The 19,093-nt window shown below is 29.0% G+C and overlaps 1 protein-coding gene across 1 annotated transcript; it reads right to left on the bottom strand.

Moving 5' to 3' along the window:
• Window positions 1–141: 141 nt before the first annotated feature.
• Window positions 142–18,728, bottom strand: LOC124809094 (protein FAM136A). Its single transcript, XM_065792889.1, has 3 exons — window positions 18,495–18,728; window positions 464–604; window positions 142–390 (listed from the first exon to the last, which is right to left on the bottom strand). Exons 1-3 carry the CDS (start codon window positions 18,579–18,581, stop codon window positions 196–198), a joined length of 423 nt encoding a protein of 140 aa, XP_065648961.1. The 5' UTR covers window positions 18,582–18,728; the 3' UTR covers window positions 142–195.
• Between the last annotated feature and the right edge of the window lie 365 nt (window positions 18,729–19,093).

The following is a 19,093-nucleotide window of genomic DNA, read 5'->3' as shown; positions in this document are numbered from 1 at the left end:
AGTAATGGAACAGAAACTTTAAAGAAACATTCAAAGCATCTTGAAAGCAAAACAACTTCTAAATAAACAAAAAAACAAAAAAAGTAGTAATAAATGCAAACAAATGAAAATTAACATAAAACAATAAATTAAAATCATCAATCATCAAAATAACTTTTTTCTAAAAAAGATATAAAATATAACTTATAAAAGTTACTAAAAGGTTGGTTGAAACTGTTTTAATGAATCATAAATTCGATTCATTATTGTAGGAATTAGTTTTACATGATTATCACAACATTTTACAACACATATATCTAATTCCTTCTGTAGGAGTGAAATATCAGAACTATTTGATAGTTTATCTTGAACATTATCTTGGCATTGTTGAGCGCACCGAGTAAGGCGATCCTAAAAGTAATAAATACAACTAAAAAGTGCTATGAAATTTAAATTAAATTGAAACATTTAAAAAATAAACAACCTGCAAATGATTGAGTTCATTGCTTATAACACTTTGTATTTCATGGGCAGGTTGAAATGTTTTTTGCATGCAATGTTCTAATTGATCTTTTGATAAAAGCATATTTTCACAGCATCTCGCACTTCCTAGATGTGCTTCTCTCTAAACAAAAAAATTTTTAGAATAATTGTCAAGAATAATATCAGGCACTTGATACATTGGAGTATCTCATAAGATAAATGCGTGGTAATCATTTTTTTTTTCGATGTAAGTGAAAAAAAAAAAAGATTTTTTTCGACTTATCCCATGCCTCATAATATTGAAAAAATTATAATAGTATAAAAAAATATGATGTAACCATAATTTTCTTATTTAGTTCAGTTAGCATTACAAAAAATTGGAAAGTGATCTTTTTAAAAACAGAAACAAAAATTTGTCAAATCTAATTTTATCACTTTATAGAAAATGAACTTCATATGTATCTAACTTATAGAAAACAAATAAATAATATAAATCTAATACTTATTACATAATAGAAACTTAGGAACAGCCACAGTAAAAGGATGAGACTTTATTGAATGAAGAGTAACACAAGAAAGAATTTTAGAAGATGAGACAAGAGATGTCTGCTATTTAGAGCAGTCCCCATTATAGTATTTATAGAAAAGAGAAGCATTAGAGAGAAACTTTACTTTAGAAGCATTAGAGAAACATTACAACGATGTGATAATGGTTAGAGAATGGCTGCAAGAACAGGTCCAACTATGTTTACAATGCATTTTTGCACCTTGTCTAAAAGAGAAAGAGCATCATTGGAAGATCCGCCCCAGATATGGCAACAGTATTCCATACAAGGACAGATTTGAGATTTATAGAGATAAAGAATAGAATCCATAGTATGAAAGTGGCAAGCAAGATAAAGAGATACAACCATAGCATATGCTAATTTTGCAATCTATTTGATATATGGTTTCCAAGAAATATTGAAAGTAAGAATTTATCCTAGAAAATAAAGGGTAAATGACTCATCAAGTACATTACCGTTCATAAATATATGTAATAATATATAGGTCTGGTAATAATATATATGATCTAGATTATTTTGATAACAATTGCGGTAGTGGTGTAGTGGTAGAGCGCTCGCTTCATAAGCGAGAGGTTCCGAGTTCGATCCCCACCATGTCTCTGGTAGTACCGCGCTTAACTTGTTTCTCCGCGCAGCGGCCTTGTTCGTCAAAGTTCGTGTTTTGGAGTTATAGAGTTGAGAGAGGGTTATAACCACAATTAAGTAGCCTCCTCATCTGTAGTGGCCTTCTGGGCCTTGGGGAGGTGAAATAACAAAAAAAAAAAAAAAAAATTAGCTGATAAAAATTGAGTTTTATCTGAATTTAAGACTGAGCTACTGACAGTCTTGTGCTGTAGCAGTAGGAAGATCTTTTTCAAGCTCAAATACCCTCTCCAAGCAATCAGAGAGTGTTGGCTTCTTATCAAGACAAGAATAAATGATAGTATCATCAGCAAACAATGACACCTTAGATGTGAGTATTTCTGGAAGATCATTAATGTAAATTTAAAAAGTATAGGGCCAGGGATAGAACCTTGAAGAAAGATATGAAGAGTGTTGAACATCGAGGACAACTTTTATACTATGATTAGTAAGAAAGGATTTAAAAACCCTAAAGATGTTACCAGATACATCATAAAAAGAGAGCTTATGGAGAAAGCCAGGATGCCAAACAAAAATCAAAAGCTTTAGAAATGTCAAGAGTAATAGCCTTAGCCTCACCACATCTGATAAAACCTATCTGTTATTACCGCTAACAAATCAGCAGTAGAAGGAGAAGATAGAAATCCTTATTGATGATCAGAAAGTAAGTTATTAGATTCAAGATGAGAGATTAAATGTTTGTTAATTAAAGACTCAAACACCTTGCTTATGATAGTAAGAAGAATAGTGGGACGGTAGTTAAACAAGTCAGATCGCTCTTCAGAATTTTTTAAAATAGAGATAACAGATGCTGCTTTCCAGCAAGCTGGAAAATAAGACTCTGATAATCACTTGTTAAATAGTTTTGAAAGTATAGATGACAGCTCCGGAGAACGCTTCTGCAAGACTATAACAGGTATATTGTCTGAACCACAAGCAAGTTTTCTGAATTTAAAATTTTTAAATTTAATTATCTTGTAAAGATTTAATTATCTTGTAAAGATTTGTCTTTTCGTGTTTGATTTTCTCTAAAATAATCTACTAAATTCGTTTATTAACTTCTTTTTTTTTGTTAAAACAAGTGATACACATAAATATTACACTTGAAATACTGAAAATGGTAATTTGTACCCTTCCTTTTTCAATATTGTCAAATATGACAGGCTCTCCATAAAACATTATTGTATTTCACACTGAAACTAATCAATACCATTTATTTAAAAAAAGATTTAACCTTATACCTTTTTATTAGTAACTTTCTTCTGGTAAATAGAAATCAAATTTAGAAATTTTATATAAATTTATCTAATGAACATTAATCATATCTTTTACTATTATTGCTTTATGTCATCACTGTATTAATAAAACTATTATTTTATTTTATTATTTTTAACTTTATTATTATTATTATAAGTAGTAATTTTTTTAATTACCTTATTAATTTTTTTTAATTACCATATTATTTATGATGATAGTTTTTCTGTAGTAGGAATAGTTTAACTATGGTTTTTTATTTATTTATTGCTATTCGTAATATTATCTATAGAACTTTTATTTCATGCTTTATGAAAGTTTTCTTTGTTTAACTTTTTTTTTCAATTTTTTTTTCAATTCTTTCTGTTTTGTTTAATATTTTTTAGGTATCACTTCATATTGAAAAAAAAGAAATAATAACAACATGATAAAATATTATGAAATAAACAGTTTAATAACTAAAATAAACACACAAAAAAAGCCATGTAAATCTGGTAACCGATTATATATTGTGTAAAATAACAAAAATCAATTTCTGAAATTTTGTTTTCAGAGCCTTAATAGCTATAAGGTATGCTTGGGTGAATCTTACTGGAAAGAATTTCTAAAGATAAAACTTTAATATAGAATCTATAACAATCAGTTAAAAGCATTTATGTTAAAAAAGTGTTAAATAAAGCTTTAACTTATTCCGTGTTTTTCTAAATTGAAGTATTTTAACTTATTTCAACTTCATAAATATTCATGAAATTTTGTTTTTTAAGAAGAGATAATTATATAATGTAAAAATATATTATAACAACATGATAAAATATTATGAAATAGACAGAAATGTTCATAAAAAACTAAACATTCCCAACTTTTATGTTGAAATTATGTTTAATGTTTTGAGAAGCTTGCATTTTTCTAGTTTGGTAAGAATGTTTTTTTTTTATTAACTTTATGTTTTCAAAAAAATATTCAAACTTGTTCAAAGAGTAGTTTTTTTACAAACATTAAAACAAAATTGATTTCAAAAACTGTTTTCCTTTTTGTGTTTAGTAAATGTTGAAAACATGTTGTTTCCCCCCCCCCCCCAATTTTATTCATTTCCTTAAGTTCATGTATAACCTATGCACCTTAACACACTTAAGTTTATATATAATCTATGCATAAGATGTTTATAGCGTCAGTAGTAAGTGACCAGGGCCCCAGCCCGAGCTAAAAATGGGACTTTTTACCTTTCCCAGCCCTGACCTTAGCCCCGACAAATTGTAAGTTACTTTCACAATTTTAAGTTTCATGCTATTGCAATTATCAGGTGAAATACAAATATAATTTTTTCAAAAGAAGGAATAAAAGCTTCCGTACCTAAATGGATCTAGGAGGTTAGGTAAGAGGTGCATTGATGTATACATAATATGGATATATATGGATATGTGTTTGCTCTTTATTTAGATGCTGTCATACAATATTCCTAAATATTTATATAAACTTTAGTATTTATATGGTGTAGTATTTGCTGAATGAGAAGATGACAGTCAGATGGATGTGTGACTCTAACAAGGCAAGAAAAGGACCTATAATAAAGAGATTTGAAAAAAAGTTTTATTAAACAACATTTATCAGAGAAAGTGGTTTGAGTATCAGCATTATTCCATTAGAAGCTTTCCAATCAGTGCTAAATAGTAAGTTTTATATAGAAGTAACAACAAAAGCAAAGACAATTTTTTAAAGTTAGTTGATAAACCATCTTAATAAATTATTACTCAGTCAATGTTTACAAATTTGAGAGGCAGCATTTTCTTTAGTTTAATTTTTAATAATATTTCAAGGTCTGGAGCAGTATCGAATATGACTATTGATGAGTATTTAAAAGGAACATTAGGGTATATACAAAACAGCATTAATTGAAAATGCCTGCTGGTACCCTCTAAATGTGTTCTATGTAATTAATAATTACTAAACTGAAAAAAATCTTGAATAAAAAAATTTTTTAGGAGTTACTCAAGACTCTTAAAAATCATATGGGTTCCTAATATTCTGAAAAAAAAAGTTTTTTAAAAGCTGTTGGGTCTCAAAAGAAGTGAAATTTTATAAAAGTTGTAAAAATAATTTTAAAAATTTATGGAAACACAAACTTATTTAAAAAATGTAAATATGTACATTTTTTTGTTGTTGTTAAAAAATGACAGTTTTTAAGCCATAAAATTTAAACTAGTAATCTTTATATAAAATGATTATTGCTTTTGAATGTTTTATAAAATTTTGCTTTTTTTGAGACTTTTTTTTTCAGAATATTAGAGACCTGTATGATGATTTAGGGTCTTGAGCAACCCCTAAAAAAATTTAAAATTTTTTTTCATTTAGCAATTATTTATAACATAGAACACATTTAAAGGGTACCAGCAGACATTTTCAAATAATGTCATTTTATGAACCACCCTAAGGAACATACACAATAGGCTGGGTGAATAAAAATGAGCAATTGCTTATACTCAGTAATTGATCAGCTTTACGTGAATAAAAACTTTAGCAATTTTACTGAATTTTTTATTCACATAAAGCTAACCAATTACTGAGTAAATTGCTTAACTTTACGCAAATAAAAATTTGAGCAAAACTGCTGACATTTTTATTTATGTAAGCTGACCAATTACAATTAAATAAAAGCAATTGCTCATTTTTATTCACCTAATTACTGTCTGGTTTTGTGATAAAAGAAATTGTGCTAATTAAGTGCAAGTGCAAAATCCCCTCTAACTTTTTTTTATAATAATCACCCAAAAATTAAGTCAGAGTTAGTGACTCTTATGAAGCATATAAAAGAGACTAGTGAAAGATGATATCTTAATAAAAAAAACAAGAAAGTTTCTGAAGCATCCGAAAAAGTTAGTCAAATTACTTTTGGTAGAGACGATACTATAGTATCAGACTCAGGCAATCTATCACAAAACATTTCAACTTTAAGTTTAAAATCAATCCAAATTCTAAGATCTCGATGTTCCTCTATTGATTCAAATTATGAAACGGTCGTAATAAATAATACCAACCAAATAATAAAGATATATTACTTTGCACTAAAAAACTGGATGCTAGAAGAAGTTCAAGAAATACAAAATTTATTTATGTTTGCAGACCAAAAGTCAGTTATTTGTCAAGCATTGGTACATAAACTTACTCAAATAAAATTTTAAAACATCAAACACCAAAACAAATTTATGACAAAATCAACCATTTGCTTAAATCAAGAATTATAGTGTGATAGACTAATTATAGTCCAATAACTTATATTACTAGTGATAGATAAATTAGATAACCAGAGTATTAAAACTATTAAACTATTATTTCATCTTCAATTTTAAGTAGATCAATGTTATGCCTATAAATAAAAACAATATTGACACCAAAAAATTTTTATCAAAATACTTGGATGATCAACTAGTTGCAAAAGTGTGATACCTTAAATAAAAAACAACAAGCAAAAAATTTTAATTTTAACCCTATATATTATAAATTTTTACATAGTCTAGTTCATTTATTTTATTATAAAAAATCAACATAAAATTCATAAGTCTTTTTTATTAAAAGAAAATATAAAATTAGGTAAACAACTGAACATGTTAGATAATCTTTTTAAATATGTGTTTAATCTTATAATTATTATATAGTTTTAATTTATGTTAACTTAGTTTTGATTTAAAAATGACATAATAACAAACTTTTTCATTATTTAATTTTATTATAATATATTTATATAGATATGAGTTGTAACAGTTTTAAAATTTCTTTCTATAAAATATATTTCTGAAAATTTGTATTTTTAATTTTTAGACAGTTTTTTCAAAAGTTTATACAAGTGAAAAACAGTACATCGCAATAATAGTGAAACCTTATTAACAAGTATGTGTTTAAGTGTTTAGACATTTTTATTACTGGATCATCTCACTAGATTATAAATGTTTTAATTTTTTGTCAGACACCTAATTGAAAAACAATGGAGATGCTTGTGAAAACACTGGGAAGATTCTTTACAGTGTTTTAGTATCAAACATTCATATAAAGGTGAAATTCGGTTAGAGTTTTTTTAACTCTAACCGAATTTTATGGCAACTTTTTTACGCTAACTAATTTGTATTTATAAAGGCTTGCAATGTGGCTTTAGTTTATTAATACAAATTATCGTATTAATAAACTGTCGGTTAGGGCTAATATACATATATATATATATGTATATATATATATATATATATATATATATATATATATATATATATATATATATATATAAATAATTTAAATGCGGTAGTGGTGTAGTGGTAAAGCGCTCGCCTCATAAGCGAGAGGTTCCGAGTTCAATTCCCACCACGTCCCTGGTAGTACCGCGCTCAACTTGTTTCTCTGCGCAGCGGCCTTGTTCGTCAAGGTTCGTGTTTCGGAGTTATAGAGTTGAGAGAGGGTTATAACCACAAGTAGCCTCCTCATCCGTAGTGGCCTTCTCGGCCTTGGGGAGGTGAATTACAAAAAAAAAAAAAAAAAAATATGAGAAAATACAACTTTATAATGGAACTTGAAGTTTTATGCCATTCGGCAATCATCAGCCATATTATTCCTAATAATAATATGGCTGTTGATTGCCGAATGGCATGAAACTTCAAGTTCCATTATAAAGTTGTATTTTCTCATTTAAAATATTTTAATATTATTTGATCTATTTTTTTCAAAAAGATATTGATCACTCTTAAACAGACAAGAGTTGTATTTGTTATATATATATAAATATATATATATATATATATATATATATACATATATATATATATATATATATATATTAGTGTTGTTATGACTATTAAATGATTTGACTGTCGACTAAATCAACTAATATGTTTTCTAAAGTCGACTAAAATCTACTGATAGATTTTTGAAATCAACTAAGTCAACTAAAAGTTGATTTAGTCAAGGTATGGAAATAATTTATTTTTTTGAAGTAAATAGTATTAAAAATAATAAAGTAATTTATATTTGCTTTTTATTTTTTAATATATTTAAATAATATTGGAGCAAAACAATATGAGAGAAGGGCTGCTCTGACAACAGGACAGTCTATTTTCAGACCCCAATGATTTGGAGACCGTCTTAAATACTTACTATCACTGTGTCATAAAATGACTTTTAATTTGAACCTCTTTCCCTGAGAAAAACCTTTGATAGTACAAGTATGAAGGAGTACTTTAGAGTTTTGAAATCTTTCATCATCATCCATAAAAGAAAAATTGATTTGAAAATTTTGATTTTTTGGCCTGTTGACAAGATTATTAATCAAATGAAATAAAACATTTTTTCATAAAAACTGTAAATTTTTTTCATATAAGATACTAAGATACTAAGATATGCAACTTGTTTAAGTAAGAGTTACTAGGCCCTTTATTGATTTTAAAATTCCGGGAAAGGCCTGCAAAAAGTTTCATTATGCCTTTTGAGCAAAATACAAGGACAAAACTATTTAAAATGCTGAATCAAGCAAAAACTTATGATGATAATAGAAAAACTGTTTATTTTCTCTGTTAAAATTTTCTCTGTTTGTTTTCTCTGTTAAAAAAGGCAACTGACTGATTTTATGGTTAAACAATGTCAAGAAGTTTTTGGTCAAGCTATCAACTTTGAAGATCAAAGAGTCTCAATTGGTATCTGTGAAAACTGTCGAGTAGGCCTTAGAAAAAAAGACAATGATGAAAATTTTCTACTAACCTCACTGCCTGACTACCAAAACATAAAGATTCATCCTGCTACAAGAGAATCACAATGTGATTGCATGATTTGTTATATGGGAAAAGCCAAGTTTGGAAGCTCTCAGCCATTTAGAACAACAAACACAACCAGTTAGCCAAAAAAACAGCCAGTTGTTGAGAAATGTTGTTCAGCATGCTTTTCACTAATTGGAAGAGGGATTCTATATAGTTGTACAAAAGGAATGTTTCAACAGAACTTGTTTAAAGTTGCAGCAAAAGACACAAAAGCAGCAAAAGAGTAGCTGCTTCTCTTATAGTTAACAAAGCTTCACCCCATGGCACTGTGCATTTAGTCAAGGAATAGGAAGGCATCCTCCAGTTACTCCAGGTGAAAAATATTTTCTTTTAGTCATATATGTTCAATATGCTTTTGTTTTAGTGATTCTTATTACAACAAGAAAACTTTATAATATGAGAAACTATGTTATGTTGATGTAAACTTTTTTTCCAGGGCCATCAAGACAAAGAGAACTTTATCCAGCAGCTACATCCACCTTTACTGCTCAACGACTTCTACAAGTTCAAAAGCAGACTGGGCTTTTAAACACTTAATAAAGTAGCTCCCCAGCAAAAAGTTGAAAAAAACTTCAGGGAAAAATTTGACACAGTTTATTGATTGTGACACAGTTTACTGATTGCTACAAGCAACTACTGGACATCTATTAAGAGCAAGCAACAGAATCACTTCATCATGACTTCAACCATCACTGGCAACAGTTCAAAAGGCTCAGTAATTATCAGGACTCCCCTAAGAATCTTCTAAACTGATTGATTGATTAAAACAGCAAGCATTACTTTTAATTTCTTAGTAAAAAATACTGTATTATAACATATAATATTTAAGAAATTACCCTTCAACATCAATTTTTAAGAACTATATTTAATAAAAGTAATCCTTTTTTTAAGTTGCTTGATTTGTTGAGCTAGAATCTGATTTCTTTTAATTTTGCTTTCAAGTTGTAAGTATGCTGCTTATTTACAGAATAAATATGTTAGAACAAGCTTCAAATGTTTTCAATAGTAAATGTAACTCATATGTCTAATGTACTCTTACATACTTGTACTATCATACTCTCAAAGGTTTTTCTCGGGAAAAAAGGTTCGAATTAAAAGTCATTCCGTGACACAGTAGCTATATATCAAAAAGTCATATTTACGATGCGATTGTATAGATGACATTTAGATTTTGGAGCTTCACTATTTAGTTTTGCGCCAGGTTGACTGACCTAGCTTGGAGCGACCCTGGAGAGTAAACAAAAACTAGGTAATAATTAAAAAATACATACTATTGTTATTACATGAACAAACAAAAATTAAAGATTAAAAAGTTAAATTTAATGAAAAGATATAAGGATTTTAAGACTCAACTAAATCAACTTTTTGATTTTTCGACTAATTTCTACTTTCAATTAGTCAACTTTTAGTCAATATAATCAAAGTCAATAACAACACTACTATATATATATATTTATATATATATATATATATACATATATATATATATATATATATATATATATATATATATATATATATATATATATATATATATATATATATATATATATATATATATATATATATATATATATATATATATATATATATAGGGTAAAAATTATATATATATATGATAAAAAAAAGACTTTCAACAACAATTAAGCAACTTTAACAGTTAAGCTATGTCATCTAAAATTAAAAACAATTAAAATAATGCATTATTAAGTTGTTAAGTATATTAAGTTTTATTGTTTTGCAGTATATTATGTTTTGTCGTTTATAGCAATATAAATGACTAGGAAGTTTTTTTAATTAATAGTGTTTTTGTTTTTGTTTTTTGATTGTTTTGTAATATTTTTAAAATATGAGCAGAGTGTTGCTACATTGACTATCTTATAGCTTGTTGCTAAAAGGGACTGTCGCTACAACTATCTTATAGTCTGCTGTTACAAAGGAGAGCTGCACATGGACTATCTTATAGTCTACTTCTACAGGGGAGTGTTACTACATAGACTTATAGCCTGATGCTACAAAGGAGTGTTGCTACATCAACTATCTTATAGCCTGCTACTACTAAAAAGTGCCACTACTCCTAAAAGGAACATGGCTCGCCATGTTCCTTTAAAAAGAGCTTTTCTCCGCTCTCTGGCACATTTACTCTCGCCAAGGCCTATATATATATACAGAGATGTACACTTGGACTTTTGTTCAGTCACCAGAAGGGTGTCAGAAAGTAACTAATTCATTAATTTCGGTCACCCACTGATTTTTTGAGTTGCCTGTCGCTATTTTTTATAAAAATTTTCACATTCAGCAAAGTTCTTGCATATTCTAGCAATTTTTTATTATAGGGCTAGGTGTAGACTAGAAATATTTTGCTTAAATAAAAGTCATGTAGTAAACTATTAATAACATTCAATTTTTCACTCTCAGATAAAGCACATGTCAATGTGTACTCCATTAGGTTTTCTCTTGAATTAAGTGCTTATTTTAAAATAGGCGCTCTTTTTTACAACAACAAAGTGTTAGCAAATATAAAAAAACAATTTAAAAATACCTCAAAACCCTTTGCTTTTAATGCAATTTATTTTATAAAGGAGCCTGAAAACTATTGATATTTTAAAAGTATTTTAAACCATTTATTTTTAAACCACGTATAAATTATCTAAACTAATTTAGCAAAAATTATTGTTACAATCTAAATTTGGTTATTGAAAAAAAATATATTTCCTTACAAATTACTTCTTAAAACAAATTATCTGTCAGATCAGGTTATCCTGCTACTGGTAACATGTAACCCATTCCAATCTGCTTCATATTCTGCTGCCTTGTAGGATACGCCTTTTTAGGCAAAGGCTAGGAGATGCCAACTCCAATTTAAAACACCCCCTGCCTTGGGGCTCTTGGTTGTGTAAAGGCTAGAGATGGTGTCTCAATAAAAATACTCATCTTGGGCAGATGTTAAATGCACCCGGCTACTATTTTGTAGAAGGCCTCCTAGGCAAAGACTTAAGGGGTAAACAGTTTCTATCTGTTGACCAGCCTCGCACCCCTTCTTCATCTATTAGGCTGGCGCAGATGTATTTTTAATACATTGTTTCCAGTTTAAGGATGTTGAATGCTGGATCTTCTTAACTCAATGCATGGGTTTTGCTTGTGTCTCTGTTTTTATGACAAGGCAACTCATTCTATTATCTCCTAATGAGGGTACAGCTCTAAAACTCAGTTTTATGGTTCTGAGGCCGGCTGGTAGTCAGGTTTCCCGAACTCTGTGGTAGCTCTCAGAGAGGCTGATTCCATCAACAGCTGAAAAATATCAAAGTATTAACAGTGCCATGTTGCGCATGGATGGTGTCCCTGTTTGTACTTTTGGTGTGCATTGCGGAGGCCACATTTGGAGCCCTTGTAACGGCTTAGGGTTTATTAGTAGTAATGCTTGGGCTATTAAACGGTGATATAAGTACTATCTATGCTTTGAGTCAAGTTCTTCAATCTAATTTAAAAATGAATAAAGTACCAAAAACTATAAAACACAAAAAACCATCATCATCACCAAGTTTTCTAAACATATCATTCACTAATATTTGTGGTCTTCGAAGTAACTTTTCCTCTGTTGAGTCTTATCTTTTGCAAAGTTCACCAGACCTACTTGCTCTTTGTGAGACTAATTTGAGTTCAGCTGTCTCATCTTGTGATCTTAGTGTTGATGGTTATCTTCCTCTAATTCGTAAAGACTCTAATAGTCTCATGCTTGGCCTGGGCATTTACATTCGTATGTATTCACCCATTTGTCGTGAAACTAGGTTTGAATCCACAGACTATTCTTTTATGTGCTTTCGTTTAGCACCACTTCACTCTATTGCCTTTCTTCTTTGTTCTATATCACTCTCCTTCATCTCAAGACTGCACTCTTTTTGACTTTATTTCTGATCATATTGACCAAGCCCTCTCTCTTTATCCATCAGCTAATATAGTTGTTGTTGGTGACTTTAATGCTCACCACTTTGAATGGCTTGGCTCTAGTGTCAGTGATTCGGCAGGCATTAAAGCCCACAACTTTTGCCTTTCTCAATCCTTAACTCAAATAGTCAACTTTCCAACTCGCTTTCCAGACAACCCCAATCATTTACCTTCTCTACTCAACTTATGTCTTGTTTCTGATCCTAGTCAGTGCTCAGTTTCTCCACATTCACCCTTAGGTGCTTCTGATCACAGTTAGGTGCTTCTGATCACAGTTTGATCTCTTTAAAACTAATATCTCATTCTTCTTCATCTCCTGAATGCCCCTATTATCGAACCTCTTACAACTACAGTAAAGCTGACTGGGATTCTTTCCGTGATTTTCTTCGTGATGGCCCTTGGGTAGAAATCTTTAGTCTTCCTGTCGACAAATATGCTTCTTACATAACTTCGTGGATTCAGGCTGGCATGGAATCTTTTATTCCCTCTTGACGATTCCAGGTCAAGCCTCACTCTCCTCCATGGTTTTCTTCACACTGTGCTGCTGCTGCCAATCGAAACCGTTACTTCCATATTTATCAGCAAAACAATTCTCCAGAAAACAGGCGTCTGTTTATTACTGCTAGAAACAATTGTAAAAAGGTTTTGTCTAACGCCAAAACCCGCTATTTTCAGGTCATGAAATCTCGTATCTCATCTCAAAAATTAGGCTCTCGTGACTTCTGGAGAATCTTTAATAATATCAATAAAAAGGGCAAATTTATAATTCTACCTCTCTTTTATGGTTCAGACTTTGTCACCTCACCTAAAGACAAAGCTGAATTGTTTGCTAAAAACTTTTCATCAATATCATCTCTTGATTCCACTAGTTGCTTTCTACCTGATATTGCCAACAAACAGGTTGACCCATTGCTTGACATTCATATCACTCCAGCATCTGTATCTAGAGTCTTCTACAGCTTGTGGACCGGACAACATACCTGTTATTGTCTTGCAGAAGTGTTCTCCGGAGCTGTCGTCTATACTCTCAAAACTATTCAACAAGTGCTTATCCCTATCTTCAAAAATTCTGGAGAGCGATCTGATTCATCTAACTACCTTCCTATTAGTCTTCTTCCTATCATAAGCAAGGTTTTTGAATTTTTAATTAACAAACACTTAATTTCTCATCTTGAATCTAATCACTTTCTTTCTGACCATCAATATGGATTTCGATCTTCTCGTTCTACAGCTGATTTGTTAACAGTAATAACTGACAGGTTTTATCGTACATTAGATAAAGGTAGAGAGCTTAAGGCCATCGCTCTCGACATTTCAAAAGCTTTTGATAAAGTTTGGGATGCTGGTCTTCTCCATAAGCTCTCTTCTTATGGTGTATCCAGCAACATCTTTAAGATCATCAAATCCTTACTTTCCAATTGTAGCATAAAAGTTATCCTTGATGGACAACACTCTTTTTCTTATTCTGTAACTTCAGGGTTTTTAATTTACATTAACGATCTTCCAGATATTCTTTCATCTAAGGTGGCATTGTTTGCTGATGACACTACCATTTATTCTTGTCGTGATAAAAAACCAACACTCTCTGATTGCTTGGAGGGGGCATTTAAGCTTGAAAAGGATCTTACTTCTGCTACAGCATGGGACTCACAGTGGCTGGTGAACTTTAATTCAGATAAAACTCAATTTTTTTCAGCCAATCGTTATCGCAATAATTTAGATCTTCCTATATTTATGAACGGTGATGTACTCGATGAGTCACCTGCTATTCATCTTCTAGGATTAACTCTTACTTCCAATCTTTCTTGGAAACCATATATCAAATCAGTTGCAAAATTAGCATCTGCTAACATTGCATCTCTTTATCGAGCTCGTCACTTTCTTACTTTGGATTCTATTCTCTATCTCTATAAATCTCAAATCCTGCCTTGTATGGAATATTGTTGCCATATCTGGGGCGGATCCTCTAATGATGCCCTTTCTCTTTTAGACAAGGTGCAAAAACGCGTTGTAAACATAGTTGGACCTGCTCTTACAGCCAACTTCCAACCATTATCACATCGTCGTAATGTTGCTTCTCTTTCTCTTTTCTACAAATACTGTAATGGGCACTGCTCTAAAGAGCTAGCGTCTCTTGTGCCATCTACTAAAATTCGTTCTCATATTACTCGTCATTCAATTAAGTGTCATCCTTTTTCTGTGACTATTCCTAAGTGCTCCAAAAACGCTTATTCGTCTAGTTTTTTTCCTCGAACATCAGTTCTTTGGAATTCGCTTCCTTCAGCTTTCCTGACTCATATAATTTGCAATCTTTTAAGTCGTCTGTCAACCGTTATCTTGCTCTACAATCTTCATCTTTTCTCTTTCAGTAACTTCCAACTTTAATTAGTGGCTGCTTGCTGCCTTGTTGGAAGCGAAGATGTTTAAAAAAAACAAAAAACAAAAAAACAATTTTATACTTAACTTATTTATTTTAATTTTTACATATTAAATGTAGTATTGTTAATAAAGATTTTAATTTAAAGATTTTACCAGTTACAATAAGATATTTGTAAACGTAATTTATGTACATAAATGTCAAAAAATTTTAGATATATTAGTGAAAAGAATTCTCTAAGACAAAAGCACTTCTTTCTTTTTAAAAAAAGCTTTTAATTTGTTTTTACATATTATTATCTTTAACAATCTCTGATAAAGAGACCTATGTTTAAATAATAAAATCAGATAATAAGAAATAAACTGCTTTAATAAAAATTGCAAAACTATTTTACATTTAAACTTTACCAAACTTTACATTCAATGTTTTACTATTTTACATTTTTTCAAAACTAAAGATAATTTAATGTTATTAATAAATAAATGGATAGCAATGAAATAAAATAAGCAAAGCGCTTATAAATAAATGGATAGCTAGTGTGAAAACTCAATTGGTTTAATGAATACACGGATAGCTTGTGCAAAAATCAAAAGCTCTTGTAAGGAGCTGTTTAGAGGAACAGCTCATATGGCTCGCCATGTTCTTTTTGGAGAGTTTTTCTCTGTTTTTGACATGCCTCCAAGGTCTGTTCAATTAGGCCATGTCTATTTGCCTTGTTTGCCTGAGGCAATGTGAAAGATAGACATTTTACACATTGCTTTAACTGTTTTATATAATTTTTCTATTCCAGTACATTTTTTATCTCAAATCTTTTAGCGCATTGTAATTTTGGATAACTGTTGTTTTTTAACATTCAGCTCTATGCGCTTTTTTCTACCTTCCCCCTCCCTTTTGATCTACCATGTTATTGGTGAAAAATTATTAATAATTATTATTAATAATTGTTATGCAATTATTAATAATAACTGTTTATAATTGTTTACGCTTATTTCACCAATAATATAGTAGACTAAAAGAAAGGCGGCGTAAAAAAAAATAATAATAAAATAAAATTGGAAAGAGGTGGGACTCGAACCATGATCATTCTGTGTATGAAGTGATGCCTTATAATAAGCTAAATGCACATAATCTTATGAACAAATAAATATAATTATATAACAAAAAAAGATATACATAAAAGTACACGCAAAATATATAGACATTTTCATATAGGAACAATATATACTTGCTACATTAAAATAATACAAACACATTTTATAAACAGATAGGAATTTATATTTTCGCTTTCCTCTTTAAAAAATAAATGAATAAAATATAGGAAAATCATTCTTTTGAATGTCAACTTAAAGCTGGGTGTTTTTTTTTTTTTGCTTTGCCTTATCCAATTTTGTTGCTGAAAAAACAACCACTCTAAAAAATCAAAAATAAAAACATTTCACAAATTATTTAAATTATTAATTTTTTAATTTTTTTTTCTGTTTTAATTTATTTAATTTCCTATTTTTTTAGTTTTGCTTTTTTTGTTTTTGAAACTTTTTTTTTTTCCGCAATACTTAATATAGAAAAACTTGCAAATGGCCATGACCAAGTTGTCAAAAATAAAATACTCATGCATGTACATACAAGATGAAAAACTGCACACATTTCTTGGGAAAGCTTGTATATATACTGTAGTTTATATATTGGCCTTGTTTTAAAGCATAAACTGGTGCACCATTTACATACACTGTAAGCCATTTAACGTAAGCAGACGATTACGTAAAAAAAGATGTTATTGGCGCATAAAAAAAGAAATCAAAAATAAACATAATTAAAAAAAAAATTATTTATTATCTTGCAAGAACAAGAATATTTATTTATGCGATTTCTCATAATAATAACCAATAATAACAAACATATTAACATATATATATATAAATATATATATATATATATATATATATATATATATATATATATATATATATATATATATATATATATATATATATATATATATATATATAACATATATATATATATATATATATATACATTTTTTGTTATTCACCTCCTCAAGGCCAAGAAGGTCACTACAGTTGAGGAGGCTACTTATATATATTTATATATATATATAACATATATATATATATATATATATATATATATATTTTTGTTATTAACCTCCTCAAGGCCAAGAAGGTCACTACAGTTGAGGAGGCTACTTATATATATTTATATATATATATATAACATATATATATATATATATATATATATATATATATATATATATATATATATATATATATATGTTGTAGGTGCACCGGCGTTAATCATAGGCTAATCGGTCGATGCATCGTCAACAGTCTTGGTAACAATTGGCCGATGCTGATTGTTTTGAAAAATTTATTACAGATTTTTTACTTTTGTGTTACTATATTGTATGCATTTGTATTGTAATATTTTTTGAACTTTAATTTGTATTTTAATATTTTTCTGGAGCTCTCTGCATTTAGTGTCTTTTTAATATTTAGGAAAGTAATTACATGACTTATGGATCCAAACTATACAAAGAGATAAGTTTAAATCAAGAAATGTAAACATAATGTAAAAGATTAAAAAAAAAATTCTGTCAGATGTTCCTATTCTTCATATTTTTATTTTGCAAAATTTACAACTTGCTTTGATATTTTATTTCATTTATATTAAAATAGTCTATAAAAACATTTAGTTGCTTTGCTCATTGTTGATTATTTAGTTTTATTTCTAAGTTTAATTCCTAGAATATAGTTAGAAATTTTCAACAATGAGCAAAGTAACTATGCATCAAGCAATTTTTAGCAAACAAGCAAGCTTTTAAAGCTTTAAAAAGTTCTAATTTACCTATTAGTAAAAAAAGAAAAGAGTACAATTTCAAATTTTGGATAACAGAATTTTTTTAAAAAAGTTTGTTATTCTGTAAAACGGTGTGTCTGTGTTATGTTTGCCATTTTTTAGTTGTTTATGGCAATTTTTCTTTATTACAAATCGCTCTTCATATGATGAATCAAATTCATATATTCAAATTTCAATTTTAAAATTTTAAGATGTATTCTTTTAATGTAAATATTATTTTGTTGTTAAATTATTCGCTTTATAAAGAAATTTAACTCTTTATTTCAATTGAGTATTATGTACAGCGCAATATGTCATAAGTGCCATAAAAAACTGCAGCACTAGAGCTCTTATATAGTTTATATCATTTACTATAATATGAATGGTCGCGTAACAGGTATTAAAATTCAAACACATTGGCACAATTATTTTTAGTTTAAATATAGCATATATGCTCCAGAAAGATAAATTACTTTAAGTAAACCTGTATCTATTCTTCATACAAATAAAAAATAACAATAAATATTGAGATTAAAAAATTTCAATAACAGTATGTCTATAACAGTGACGCAAACATACTTCTTTTGCAATGCTGCATTGTATTGTATATATATTAACAAGACATACCAAAAGTGGACGTAATTTTTCTTTTTCAATGGTCTCTAGCATTTGCTCAACAGCTCTTTGAACATTAGCTTGTGCTTCAGATGCCATTCATAAATTACCTACTATATATGCTTTTATAAAAAATAATAATAATAAAAAATAATAATAACAATGGTAAAGCGTGAGACAAGTTTTACGGAAACTCGAATATTTTAAAAAGGTTGTGTACGTTGCTGTATGGCGATCAAAGCACACAAAATTGTTACGGCAAAATAACCGAAAAAAGTGCAATATTTGATTACAGCTTTTATTTTATTTTTTTTGTTTTGTTTTTTAATTTTTGTTTCAGCTTCACCAAGAAGACCTAACGGTCTTGTCACAGAGCACCGTGGAAGTGCATTTAACTAGGAGAAGAGCATTTAACTAAGTTCACGCCTTTTTTCTTACTTATACACAGTGGCCCAGGTGGTGGACAAAAGTAAAAAAAATACACTCTTAAAAATTACATCGTCATATACCACTTTATATCTTAAACATTCAACTTTTATAAAATGTATATATTTTTGTATAACTATCATGCCGTTTGCTTTTAAGCTGTTGAAATTTTTTTAATTTGATAA

This window comes from Hydra vulgaris, chromosome 03 (assembly GCF_038396675.1).
Source record: "Hydra vulgaris chromosome 03, alternate assembly HydraT2T_AEP".
Classification (NCBI taxonomy): domain Eukaryota; kingdom Metazoa; phylum Cnidaria; class Hydrozoa; order Anthoathecata; family Hydridae; genus Hydra; species Hydra vulgaris.
This window is presented reverse-complemented; position numbering and strand designations above follow the sequence as displayed.